Here is a 14,257-nt window from a genome sequence, read left to right on the forward strand (position 1 = left end):
GCTGAGGGGTGGTGGGAGGGATTCCCACCTCTCTGAACAGCACCTGGCCCACAGGCCAGCCCATGCACCTTTCTGACACACAACATGCACCAGAAAAGCAAAGCAGGTGCTTTTTCCTCCCCATAAAGTGCCACTAGCAAGAAACCACCCCTCCAGTCCCTCTACAGGTGTCACCCACCTTAGCACAGATGTCATTTAACAAAACAAGGCATCACTTCACACCTTGGTGCTACTAAAACTGTCCCTTACTCACCACATGGCACCTTTGATAAAGTGGCATTTCCCCCCAGAACATTGAAATGACCCACACAGACAAACCAGGGCAGGATTATTGATATTTAGATATCTCTTTATTGCCAGCTTCAACCGTGGTTCAATAAATACAAAATATTAAAAAATGTCAATAGATTTTTATTAGCATTTATAATAACTATTATTATCATTGTTATTATCATTATTAATAAATATTCCAAACCAACTGAGATTCCCTGGAGATGTCTGACTATAGCTCAAACATGAGATGCACACAGAGTCCTTTATATTATATTACATTTGTCTCAAGCTTATAAAAATATATATTGACTTCTCAAGTGTGTATTTACAGTACTTAAGATGTGGCTAATGAATATAAAAGCATCTGGGGATGAACCACCTTGATTCCCATTTGGTTTCTAGTGAGGGGAGTGTTGCAGATGCTGGAGAAGGCAAGAGCCTCAGGACATGCCAGAGGCTGGACGGGAAGAGATCAGGGTCATTTTGAGGCATTTCCCTTGCAGCTGCAAAACAGCCTTGCTGATTAATTTAATTATACTGCTTCCCCAAGGAGAGAAGCTGAGAGGATGCAATTTTAATATCATAACAACAATCTGTAGCCTAATCTATGAATTTTGTTATCTCATGTTGGTGAGAGCTCAATTAAAAGGGTTTATTCTTGCAAAAACTGGGCTAGGAGGCTGCTTCCATGAGGGGCTTTCCTTTCCTTCCTTGCAGGAGAAAGCAGGAGAGCTGATCACTCCTGTTTCTGCTGGGTCAGAGCTCATCCCAGAGCCCAGCTCCTGGGGGACCCCTCCACACAGCCACAGCTACTACAGGAGTGTCCTGGTTTGAAAAGGAAATGAGTTTTTGGGGAGTTTGGTGGTCAAACCAACAGGTGCTCAGATTTGAGCTCTGGTGAGCCCCAGCCACTGTAGCCCAGGGAAAGAGCCATGACCACAGATAACTGTGCTCTGGTTCATCCCTTTCCAGCTGGGCAGCATCCAGAGGGACAGAAAAGCAGATTTTAGTGCCACAAGAGGCACCCAGAGCTGGCCCTTGTCACATTCCTTATTCTAAAGGCAGGGTCTGTTCTGGGGGACTCGAGGGAACACAGTGCTGCCTGCTGATGGCCAAGTTTGTTTTCCAATCTGACTGTTCCAGATTGCAAGGTAAGATGTGCTCTATTACCATCTGTATAGCAGTTGTCTTTTGTCAAGTGGGCAGTTTGCCTTATCTCTCTCTGTGAGTGATCACAATCACTCCTCCCTCGGGAGGGGACACCTGCTGATAACAGCTATTGAATGTCCCTGCATGGCTGATAAGAACTACAGCATCCCATTGGGAGATGGGAGCCCAGAGGGAGGAGCCAAGCATTCCTACCCGGATAGAATCTGGAGATTCTGGAACACCAGCACGGCTTCTGCACTGGATTGCCCAGAGGAACAGCAGCTGCCTCTGCCCCTGGATCTCCAGAGGCAGAGACTGCACCTTTCTCCAGGATCCCTGCTCCAGCAGAACCAGCCCTGACACTGCAGGAGGGCTGAGCCACAATTCCAATGGGACTGCTGCCAACAGCCTGACCCACAGGGTGTCAGGTTGGGTTCTGACTCTGGCACTGTTGGTTTAGTTTACTGCATTGTTTATTTTATCCTTTTATTTTTTTTCCTTTCCCTATTAAAGAACTGTTATTTCCTGCTCCCATATTTTTGCCTGAGAGCCCCTTAGTTTAAAATTTATAGCAATTCAGAGGGGTGGGGAGAGTTTACATTCTCCATTTCAGGGGGGGCTCCTGCCTTCATCAGCAGACTCCTGTCTTTCCAAACCAAGACACTGAGGCACGCTGTCACCTCACCACCAAGCCCTAGATGTCTCCAGATCTCCTTGAACCAGCTCCACCAGCAGCAACTTCCCAGCATGGCTCCTGCATCCCAACAGGCAGCACCAGCAGGGAGAGGGGAGAGGAGACCCAGAACCAAGCTAGTTCAAACCCCTGCCTAGAGAGCTGTAATATGCATTCTCTAGAGATAAAGTGTAAACACAGAGCACACAAACTGCACTTGATCCTTGGGATCAGGCAGTTCACTAAATGCAGGGTTGGGTCACTGCTATTTCTGTCTTCAGGCTGGGAAACAGGGGGATGGCAAGTGACCAACCTGACTGGAATGGGCCAGACTTGGAGAAATGATTTCTCTTAAAAACACTGACCAAGAGACTCTGGGGATGGAGCATGGTTTGAACTGCAGAGGGGGCAGAGATCTTGTTTTCCCCAGAGCATATGCAGCACTCTCCTGAGCAGAGTGCTCACCCTGCCAGCCCCAAGGGGCCCTGCACTCAATCCTCACTCACATCTTCATCCTCTCAGAGCAGCTAAAAGCAGGGTCTGACTGGAGCACATTTCCAACCAGACTCTGAGCATCTCCCACAGCCTTCATCCCCCATGTAAATCTTTGCCTTTCAGCATTAATAATTCACTTGAGACACTTACAGATCACAATAAAACCTGACAAAACTCCATACAGAGCCGCAAATACCCATTTAATTAACAAACCTCAAGGAAAGTTGTATTATTAAGATGCTATTTATGTCTTCTCAGGGATCAGGCTGCAGCTCTGGGAGCTGCCAGTATGCCAGGCAGGCAGCACAGTGCTCACAAAATAAAGAGTGGATTGCATGGATGCAGCCAGCACCATTTCCTCTGTGCTTTACTGGAGAATATTTGGTTTTGTTCACCAACTGAGGTGTCAAATTCTGTGAAGTAGCTCATGGAGCAGAAGGGATGCAACTGGGAAAGAGTTTCCTTCAGCACAGATGGGGAAAGTCACCTTCCAGGAGCTGGGCATTGGGTGAGAGCTGCTCTCTAAATATAAAAGCAATAAAAACTCCTTGTGGGGTTGCTGTGATCTGTCAGGCTGTATAAAACTCCCCATGGATTCACCAGCAGGATACTGGATACAGAAGTGTTGGCTCTGGATTAAGACAGTGCAAAAAGGTCCATCCCACCCTGTGAACTCAACTACCACATGAAATGGCATCACTACAGTTTGACTCATCTTACAAACAGCCCTGGGGAGAGCCACGTCCCCCAGGCACCACCCTGGGGATGCTGGGCTGGCACAGGGGACAGCAGCCCTGCTCTCCCACCACGTGTTTGGCAGCACCCAGCAGCTCCCACAGCCCACCTGAGACCCCCAGGATTCAGAGGTGGGGCTGGCTGGCCCAGCAGGTCTCTCCTCCCCAGGAGCAGGGGCTGCAGACACAGTGTCACACCTGCACGCCCCGGCCGTGCATCCGGATCACCTGGGCCCGCAGGCTCTGGATCCCACTCAGGAGGGTCCTCTGGTGCTCTGCCAGAGTGATGCCCAGGCTCAGGATGTCTCTGCAAAATGAGCCCCACGTCAGCCAGCACACACAACACTTACAGACAAACCCAGCTTGCAGCCATTCCCCCAGGACACAACCTTCTCCCCCTTCTTTGCTGATAGGAATGGGTTAACCATCACTGGGTTAACCATCCACACTTCTCAAGTGTGTATTTACAGCACTTAAGATGTGGCTAATGAATATAAAAGCATGTGGAGATGAGCTAACTTGAATCCCATTTGGGAATCATTGCATTCTTGCATATGGTGCAGAGGCAAGAGGAACCAGGGCAGGGCAGTAAAAACTGTCAGTGCTCCAAGAAACTCCTGAGCCTCAGCTGCTTGGGTAATTCCCAGCCACCATCTGCATCTGGAGACTTGACAGCTCAACAAGAGACATTGTTTTTGACCAGATTACAGGATTAATTATCACATTCTTGATGTGCATTTCACATCACTGTGACCACTGTGTGCCCCAACACTGACTGCTTCCAGGCCAGACAGCACCCACTCCAGGTGTGCACAAATAAGAAATCCCCAGTCTTTAGTCCCAGCCAAAGCAGCACTGACCCTGACCAGGCATTCTGGGCTAACAGGAGCCTGCAGCACACCAGTGTGGGGCAGCTCTGAGCCCACCACCCTGTGCTGCAGCACCACAGGTTATCAGTAAATCACTCTGGGTGTGGCTCTGCTCTCACTGCACCCACACACGAGGTTACAGCCAGGAGAAGGGGTCACTTACTGGGCTGTCATCCTGGCCACAGACTCCAGGTAGCAGTAGCCTGCAGCAGTGAAGTTGTCCTTGTATCTGCCCATTTCTATGGCTTCCAGCCACTCCCCCACGGAGCTGAACGAGGGGAAGGCTGAGAAGGTTCTCTTGGAGAGGGGGATGGAGGTGCCATGGGACCTGCCAGCAGAGAGGGGGGTGAACAGGGAGTGGGGCACAGCAGGGCAGAGGAGGGACAGGCAGGTGTGCTCACCTGGGACACGTGGAGCTGGGGCACTCTGGGGGCTCCAGGCTCTGCACCAGCTTGCTCAAGGCATTGTGGATCTGTGAGAACTTGGGCCTCTGGCTGCGGTCCTTCTGCCAGCAGTTGAGCATCAGCTGGTGCAGGGGAGGCTGGCAGTTGGCAGGGGCTGGCAGGCGGAACCCATCCTCCACAGCCTTCATCACCTGCACGACACCAGGGGCTGGGGTCAGCTGGTGCTACAAACCAGAGGCAAACCCTGGGGGAAGCCTCCCAGCCCCTCCTGCAGCTGCAGCAGCATGCACTGAGCAGCTGCAGGGCACTCACATCCTGGTGGGACATGTCCCAGTAGGGTCTCTCCCCGTAGGACATCACTTCCCACATGACGATGCCGAAGCTCCACACGTCGCTGGCAGGACTGAAGTGCTGATACTGGATGGCCTCAGGGGCTGACCACAGCACCAGGCTCTTCCCACGCTGCACAGGCAGAAGGGCAGCAATGATTTAGGATTTACTGGCCCAGTGTTGGAACTCAGTGCATCCCTCTGGGTGTCCAGAGTTGCTGGGACCCCTGCCAGGGGGCTCAGAGACCCTGGCACACAGCCCAGAACACCTGTGGGTTTGGTTATGACCCATGGAGCAAATTACCAGCTTTGTATGAGGACCTGAAAGCCACAGAAGTTTAAGTCATGTAATAATAAAATTATCACTAGGTGAAGAAGTAGATTTTTAGAATAGGGGTTTTGGGGACAAGATGGAGGGACTTGGGTGTGTCCAGCCTTTCTTCTTCTTCTTCTCTGCCTCCATCTTCTGCTGTGATGTTGGCACTTTGGGATTGGTTTAGAGTAGAAGCTCACTGCTTAATATAGGTGATAGGTATTGGGAAGTAATTGTAAACATGTTATATGTAGTTTTTAGTATAAAGAGATAACACTGCCCTGGGGGCAGGCAATGTACCTGGAATTGTCCTGCTGGATGGACCTTGGCAGGGAGAAAAATTTTTATAGATAAGATACAATAAACAACTCTGAGACCGAGAACTGAAGAGCTCTGACTCATTCTTCGAACATGCAGGCTGAAACAGAGACTTTTCACATATCTAGGGGCTACAATAAACTGCAACCTTCTGAGAGCCCAGCAGGATGTGGCCAAGGCTGGTAATTCCAAGGCAGCCATTCACTATTCATCGTGCCCTGCCTGGCACCACAGGGAGGGCACTGAGCAAACCCATGTGCCAGGAGCACATTTAGTGCTAAGAGAAAACTTTTTCCTCAAAATTCATTTAAAATGTCACTGCAACTGTATGCTACACTGGAGTGTGAGTCCTGAAATATTAATGGGAGAGGAGAATGTCCTCAGGAAGAGCTGATGGCATTTTGTCACTGATATTTAAGGAAAACCCCCTCACAGCTGTACAAACATAAGTCCCTCTGCCCTGATTTGTGCAGCAGGGTAGTGGGCAGAGCACGCATGGTGCTGTGAAGGTCCCTGACCAAACACATTGGATTTCCACCTGTGAAAGAAGCCCAAGGTGCAGAACCCCTGCTCATACTTGAAGAAGGAGATGGGAGCCTAGGAAAAGTGCTGACAACAGAATGTGGAAATGCAGCTCACCATGGTGGAGAAGATGGTTTCCATCTTGTCTTCCTGAGGCTGTCTGAACCCTGTGATCTTGCATGCCAGGCTGCTGCTGACGAGGACCTTGTGGGCAGCCAGGCTCTTGTGCACATAGCCCATCTCTGCCAGGTATGCCATGCCAGAGGCAATGCCCTGCAGCATGCAGATGAGCTGCGTGCCCGTCAGCTGCCCCTCGTGTTTCTGTGAAAGCAAAGGAGGAAAAGCCAAAGGGCAGCCATGGGAACACGGTCAGGAGAGTCCAAGCTGGGCAGACACCCCAGTACTCACCCTGAGGAAGGCGTCCAGCAGGCCATTCCCCATGTACTCCATCACTATCATCATGGTGCTCCCTGCACAGACAGACAAACAGCACGGTGTCAGTGCTGCCATCACTCAAACCCTGCAGGGGTTACAAATCCAAGTGCCAACTCCTGCACTGCCTGGCTTTTGGGGGAGATAAGGGCATTATCTCAGCCAGGTTATAAAGAGCACTAGGGCCAAGGCTTCCCTGCCATTCCCAGCTGGGAAGGATTCCAGTATCAGAAGTCAGGACTCTGAATCACAAAGGACAGCACAGCCCAGCAAAAGCAACCAGCCCAGCCAGAACTTCCTTTCCTTATAAAAACCCTAGTTTTTAGGGTTAGAATCAGCTCATATGCTCTGGTTTCTTTGGATTTACACAAATATCCATTTAACTATCACATCCATAGCCAGGCTCTGCACACACACTCATGGGAGAGAGCTGCAGCATTCAGAGCAGTCTCTGGATGCAAACCCTCCATCAGAACCTACTCCTTTCCTTCACCATCCCCTTAAAGCTTCTCTGCCAGAGGGAAACCTGAGGAGCAGCCCCTGTTATGGGGGGAAGCTCCATCCCAGCACCACCAGAGCTCCTCCAGGCCTGGCCTTGTCCCCACAGGCCCAGCTGCAGCACCCAGGCAGCCCAAAGTGTCTGTGGGGTCAAACACCACACACCCAGCCAGCCAAAAGTGTCTGTGGGGTGAAACACCACAGTGCCAGACAAGGCCCTGAACCAGACAAGGCCTCAGGCAGGTCCCATCCAGATATATTGGTAAATATTCCAATAAATGTACCTCTGGTGATGACCCCCTCGAGGCGGATGACGTTGGAGTGGTCGAACTGGCCCATGGTGCAGGCCTGGGCCAGGAAGGAGCGCTGCTGTTTCTCGGAGCAGCCGGCCCTCAGCGTGCGGATGGCCACCGGCAGCTCGCGCTTGCTGGGCAGCTTCAGGCACCCCCGGCACACCTCCCCAAACTCTCCTGCATGGCAGAGAAATGGGTTAAATACATCCCTGGCAGGACTGATTGCACTCACACCAGGCCATCCTGAGCTCTGTGCATGTGTGGGAGCCTACCTATGCAGGCCTACCTCCTTACCTAAGGCCCTACTGGAAATGTGCCTGAACACTGAGGGTCACTTTGATAAAGTGAACATGGAGGTACACCAGCCCTCTCATTTCCTAGCACTTAGAAAAGCAGGAATCAAACCCACACTAGAGGAATCAAAATGCTCCATACTTCCTTTATATTACTTTCTAGTACGGTCAGCTAAACAAACTATTGGGTCCACAGACCGAAAATGATGGTTCAACTCCTTCCCCTGCTAATGAACCCCCAGGCAAAACTAATCTTTACCACTAGCTTACTCCTAGGAATCAAATAAACTCATCAGTCCCAACATCTGAATTCTGTCTTATGTTGCGTTGTGATTTCAGGATTTACCCCAGAACCTCGGGTCCCTCCCCTGATCATTCCCTCCCAGGTGTGTCAGTCACCTCTCCTTTCCCCTCCCAGCACTGTCTGTCACTCCTGGCATTCCAGAAGGGCCCCGAGTGGTTGGCAGATTCAAAGGATGCCCTCTACCCCTGGGGGCATTGGGCCATCCAGGTGTCCTTTGTCCCTTTGTCCCTCCCCTCCTGTCCCTGCTTGGTGGCTCCTGCCCTTCCTGCCCTCTCCCCGGGTTCAAAGGAGCAGCAACCATGGGCTCAGGGAGTTCTGTTGGAGCTGGTGCTGCATTCAGAGGCCTGTGGGCCAGAATAAAGCTCTGCATCCAAACCCTCCATCAGAACCGACTCCTTCACCAGCGCCTTAAAGCTTCTCTGCCAGAGGGAAACCTGAGCAGCAGCCCCTGTTATGGGGGGAAGCTCCATCCCAGCACCACCAGAGCTCCTGCAGGCCTGGCCTTGTCCCCACGGGCCCAGCTGCAGCACCCAGGCAGCCCAAAGTGTCTGTGGGGTGAAACACCACACACCCAGCCAGCCAAAAGTGTCTGTGGGGTGAAACACCACAGTGTCACTGTTTGGCTCAGCACCAAGGGCCAGACAAGCTCAGGCACGTCCTGTCCAGCAATATTGGTAAATTCCAATAGTCTTACAACTGTTGTCTGTAAAATTATGGCTGCTCAGCAATCCAGAGTAGCCCCAGAAAACAAGGCTGCTTGTGATCATAAGACAATAATTTATACACCCCATGGAAGCTGCTGACCCTCAGGCACCTCCAGAGCCTCTCAGTGTTCTCTCCATGCTCTGCCCCAGTGCATATTGTGTTTTAGCCCATGAGAGGAGAATTAATCACCAAGGTCATGCTCTGGGTCTGGCTGGTTCTGCCTCCTGGTCTGCTTCCCACAGAGCTGGACACAGCAGGGCTGTGAGGGAGGGTTCCTGCAATCCTTGAGGAAGAACATCCCACTGCACAGCCATGTGCTCCACAACAGGAGCTACAGAATTCCCAACATAAAAAACCAATATTGGCTTGACAGCAAAAAGCATGTAGCTATGAGCAGCTTTATTGATTTGGAAATCAGGTTATTGTTAGGTCAGCAGTGAGACAAACACACTCCTCAATTCCTTAGATTTAAATGTCTTCCTTACTAATTTCTTTCTTGATTTTTCGAACACCAGTTTGCTCATGAAAGGTACATGGGGCTCCTCTGAGCTGCACCACCCTGCAGTTCAGAGGCAACCTCATCCCCTCTTCAGTGTCCTCTCCCCTTCAACACTGTCCTTCAGCTGCAGGCAAAGCCCTCCCTCCTCCCTTCCTCTGCTGCTGCTACAGCTGAATTTATCTTTAGGAAAACAAATGACAAAGAATGATCACGTTTCCCACATTCTGGCACACAGCAGCCATTAAGGCTCTAGGGTCCAGTCAGGGGATTTTAATTTGCTTTTAAGTTTTAGGCAGTGAAGTTGATGAAAATCGATAAATCATTAGGTTCACGTATTTATAAATAGTTTTCATGCTGCTGTCAAACTGCCCAGATGCAGATAATTGCTGATGCTTTCTGCTCTGTGTGGCTTGGCTGTGCTCAGTGCCTCAGGAAAAACACCAGGAATGAGGAACAAAGCTTCAGGATAAAACCCTCACTGGATAAATTCCTGTGCTGCAGGTGGGTACCCCCAGGACTGCCATGGCTCAGTGGAAGGGGAGCACACCAGCACAGCCACCACCCCTGGAACTTGCCTGTCTTGATAATCCTCTCAATTTTGATGCTGGCATTGTCCAGTTCCTTGGCAAAGAGGTGCACAGCCTGCATGGGGTCCTCGCAGGTGCTGGGGTCAATGTATGTCCTCCTGGTTGGAATTTTAACTGCAGGAAAGGCAGAAAGGGCAGGTGAGAGGGGCTCAGCAAAACTTCCACCCACCCATCCTGTGAAACACCATCCCAGCTCATCCATCTCCTGGTCTGTGGGCAGAACCAACGTGCCACCTTTCTATAAGCAAAGCAAAAGACTGAGTTCTAAGATTCCTAAGATTTTTATTTTTTAGGATTGAGTGAATCCAACTGCTCTGCTCCACTGCCACAACCCTTGGGTAAAGAAAAGCAGCCCCTTTGCTCCAGTGAAGCTCCCACCCTCCAAAGCCAAGTGAAATGGTCAAAGCAGGCTCTTCTACTTCTAAGGTGCTTTGGGGAACAGAAAAGCATGTGTGCACTCCATAGGCTTGGAATCAAATAAACTCATCAGTCCCTACATCTGAATTCCCTCTGACAACTGTAAAATTATTGCTGCTCAATAATCCAGAGTAGCCCCAGAAAACAAAACTGTTTGCTTGAGAAGCTGACAATAATTTACACACCCCATGGAAGATGCAAGTGTCCCCATTTCCTCTGGCACACAGTGATCCCCATGCAGCCAGGACAGACATTGGCACATGGAGCTCCTCAGAGAGCCTTGCTGTGCTGGCCCCTGCTTTGGGATAACCCAGGGTGACAGCACTTCAAATGTGAAGGCTCAGGGCTGCTTTGGTGGGTTATTAACAATGATAAATCAGGGATAAATCAGGGATCCCCACAGTCACACTGGCTGTGACAGCTGGTGCCACTTACAGTGGAAGTACAGCTCCTCATCCCCATCCTGGCTGGCTTTGCTGTACCCACACTGCCTGCAAAGAGAATGAAGATGCTCAGTGTCAGAACCCAGGACATTCCTCTGACTCGAGAACCTGGCAGGGGGCTCAGAGACCTTGGCACAGAGTCAAAAACACCTATGCCTTTGATTTTAGCCCATGGAAACAATTATCAGTTTTGTGTGAAGATTTACAAGCCACAAGAGTTTGAGTAGAATGATAGTGAGTTTATCACAAGGTGAAATGTAGAATTTTGGGGATTTAGAATGGGGGTTCAGGAGGCAAGATGGAAGAATCTGGGAGTGTCCTGTCCTTTCTTCTTCTTCTTAGCCTCCATCTTCTGCTGTGATGGTGGCACTTCTGGATTGTTTTAGAGTAGAGACAGACTGTCTAACATAGGTGATAGGTAATGGAAAATTATTGTAAATAAAGTACATGTAGTTCTTAGTATAAAAAGCCAACACCACCCCAAGGGCACTCAGTGTGCCACAACCTGACCTGCCAGACAGATCTCAGCAGGTCAGAGAAAGAATGTTATAGATAAGAGAAAATAAACAACCTTGAAAAGCAGAACAGAAGAATCCTGACTCCTTCTTCAGCTGCTGGGCTGGGAAAAAGAGACTCTCTAAGGTATCTCAGAGTCATCCTGACCACAGAGACTCCAACAGCCCAGCAGCACCTGGGCAGTAGCTCCTCACCCCAGCTCAAACCCCCCTGGACCACAGCTGGCCCTGCTCACCTCCTCCAGACCATGACACCGAGCACCAGGGACAGCAGCACCGTCAGCCCCACGATGGCCACCACGGCGATGATGAGCACTGGGCTCTGCTCACTGGAGGCCACTGTCACTGCAGGAGGGAAGCAGAGCCACTCATCAGCCAGGTTTGAGGAGAGCAGCTGCCTTGCTCACTGCTCCCATGGCCAGAAGAGCTGGGGGAGTTTGGCTGCTTTTTTCACCATCCTCACAACAATTCATGTTCTGGTTCTGTGACCATGTTCACAGGGGTCCGAGGATGAGGGAAGAGATGAGGATCTGACTCCATGTTTCAGAAGGCTTGGTTTATTATTTTATGATATATACTATATTAAAACTATACTAAAAGAAGAGAAGAAAGGATTTCATCATAGAAAAAGAAGGAATGAATAACAAAGGCTTGTGTCTTGGACAGAGAGTCCAAGCCAGCTGACTGTGATTGGCCATTAATTAGAAACAACCACATGAGACCAATCACAGATGCACCTGTTGCATTCCACAGCAGCAGATAATCAATGTTTACATTTTGTTCCTGAGGCCTCTCAGCTTCTCAGGAGGAAAAATCCTAAGGAAAGGATTTTTCAGAAAACATGTCTGTTTTAAGAGCCTAGGCTGGTGGGATCAGTCCAACATGCTGGGGACTGTACACAGAGCAGCCCAGCACTGCTGCAACAATTCCTGGAGCTGGGAATCAAAGCTGAGGAAGAATCCTGTTTATCAGAGGAACATATCAAAATTTATGGCCTCACAAATAGTTTTCTTTCATCACATTAATCCCTTTTCCTCCTGCTTTTGCAAACAGGGGTATTAGATAGCTACTACATTCTCTATAAAATTTTTATTGGCTTCAATTAATTCTGAAATGTCTTCTGTGTGGCAAATGAAGGCAATTTAAAGCCCTGTTAAACACAATCTGTGGGAGCTGTTCTGAGCCAGCCAGCTCAGCCTTGCTCTTCCAGCCAGCGTGGGGGATTGTGCTGAAGCCCAACATCCCTCCAGCCCTCTCTCAGTGAAATAAGATGCTTTTGGACCAGAGTTATGAATGGGAATTTAAAAGGAGAAGTCTCAGCAGATAACACTGTTGCTGGCTGCCCTGAGCCAGCCAAGGAGCAGGCAAGCCAAGTGCCTCCTGAGCCAGGACAGCAGCAGGGAGCAGCCATGAGCTAAGCGTGGTTTTGGGCAAGCTCAGCCAAAGAGCAGAGCCTGTCCCAGCCTCCTCATGAGAAAGGAGCCAGAGAGCAGCTGCCCTCATTGACTCTTCACTGAGAAGAGCCAGGAAAGGCTCCCCCAGCACTGGCAGGACCAACCTCATCAAAATCTAATGGGAAAATGCAAGGAGAAGCAAATTCCTGGGCAGCAGTGACCCTTAGACCTGGAGCAGCAGAACCAGAGGAACGAGTGCTGCTCCATGAAACCAGAAGCACAAGCACAGCATCCCCAGAGCTCAGCTCAGAGCCCTGCTGCACTTACACTCTGCCAATGTCTCCACTTCAATGCCAGGGTTGTAGTCTGGAGAGGAAGATGTTCTGATTTGGAAAATGTAGAGGGTACCAGGCTTCAGGTTATTGACTGTCACGGCCGTTGATGTGGTTTTCACAGTTGAGTAGCTTTGATCTCTCTGATCCTGTGAAATAATGAAATACCTGAGATGGAGCTGGACTGACAGCTGTGACACAGAGCCAGCGTGGCACAGTCCTGTCCTCAGCTCTGGGCCCCATCAGAAACAATACATTCACTGCCTGTCTGATCAACAGAAATTACATGGGAAGGTCACAGGAGGTGGCAGATGGTGCTGTGAGGACATGAAGGTAGAAAATAGGGTGGTGGGGAGCAGCTGTGCCACCCCTCATGGCAACTTCCCCATGCCAGGCCCAGCTGTGGCAGCAGCCAGTCCTTCCCTGCTCCCCTGCTGCAGCTGCTGAGGACTGGAGCAAATCTGTGGGGATTGGTGAAAGGCAGGTGGAGCCCCAAGGGCATCCCAGACCCACAGTTCAGTGTCCCCACCCCATAGTCCAGCACAGGCAGTGTCCCAACCCCATTGTCCAGCACTGGCAGAGTCCCACAGTCCCACATTTCAGCACAGTTCAGTGTCCCAGCCCCACAGTTCAGTGTCCCACAGCCCCACAATTCAGCACAGGCAGTGTCCCAACTCCACAGTTCAGTGTCCCAGCCCCACAGTCTGGCATGGGCATGGGCAAGTTGCAGCAGCCATTCACTGCACTGCTCACATCACTACCAAATGTGTTTCCATTTGATATGTTTCCCCCTTTGAATCTTCACAGTAAAAACAAAAGCTTTAAAAGCAAAGATTAGGAACTAAGCTGATATCCATGTCAGCATCAAGAGGCTCATTTCAGTGAATAACTGCTAAACTGAATTTAAATTCTGTACTCAAGGAGGAAGGTTCCTCATTTCATACCCCAAGTATCATGTTGCTGCAGCCCATTTGCACAGGAATTATTGTCTTGGGCTCCAGCATTTGCCCTCCTCCACAGATCCCTCCTCTCAAATCTATCAGATGCTGCAAATCACATTAATATGAATCAGCTTCAGGGTAGCTTGTTTCTAAATACAGAATGCTGACATGTCACCTGCACAGTGTGCCTGACACACCATCAGCTCCAGAACGAGCCTGAGCGCACGCAGATAAGGTAATTTGCAGAACTGTGTCATAAACTGCATTCATTTTCATTTAGAGCTTTGTCCCAGCTCTGCCCACTGGTATTTCTCCTAAAATCCCCAACATTCTGCACCTGTCAAACAGCAGCAGTTTTTAAAATCAAGAAACTGTCATGAAAATATTTCCCATGTAGAAGGGCCACCCACAGTCACAGGTTTGTGGCTCTCAGTCCTAAACCAGTGCAGAGCACAAGGTGCAACACCCTCCTGGAGAGCAGGCTGGGAACACAGAGAGCATCTCCTCAGGGATGTAGGAATCACT

At 50.1% G+C, this 14,257-nt stretch overlaps 1 protein-coding gene across 1 annotated transcript in view; it reads right to left on the reverse strand.

Annotated features, from left to right (window-relative positions):
- Positions 1-419: 419 nt before the first annotated feature.
- EPHA10 (EPH receptor A10) overlaps positions 420-14,257 on the reverse strand; it is a 34,258-nt gene continuing 20,420 nt past the window's right edge. The window contains exons 7-17 of the mRNA XM_064731446.1: positions 12,787-12,940; positions 11,302-11,410; positions 10,543-10,598; positions 9,679-9,804; positions 7,294-7,479; positions 6,488-6,549; positions 6,197-6,400; positions 4,910-5,059; positions 4,595-4,788; positions 4,357-4,521; positions 420-3,631 (exon numbers count right to left, since the gene is read on the reverse strand). Coding sequence (XP_064587516.1) covers positions 3,517-3,631; positions 4,357-4,521; positions 4,595-4,788; positions 4,910-5,059; positions 6,197-6,400; positions 6,488-6,549; positions 7,294-7,479; positions 9,679-9,804; positions 10,543-10,598; positions 11,302-11,410; positions 12,787-12,940 — 1,521 coding nt within the window. The 3' untranslated portion in view covers positions 420-3,516. The remainder of the gene's footprint in view (positions 3,632-4,356; positions 4,522-4,594; positions 4,789-4,909; positions 5,060-6,196; positions 6,401-6,487; positions 6,550-7,293; positions 7,480-9,678; positions 9,805-10,542; positions 10,599-11,301; positions 11,411-12,786; positions 12,941-14,257) is intronic.

This window comes from Zonotrichia leucophrys, chromosome 23, assembly GCF_028769735.1.
Source record: "Zonotrichia leucophrys gambelii isolate GWCS_2022_RI chromosome 23, RI_Zleu_2.0, whole genome shotgun sequence".
Taxonomy (NCBI): domain Eukaryota; kingdom Metazoa; phylum Chordata; class Aves; order Passeriformes; family Passerellidae; genus Zonotrichia; species Zonotrichia leucophrys.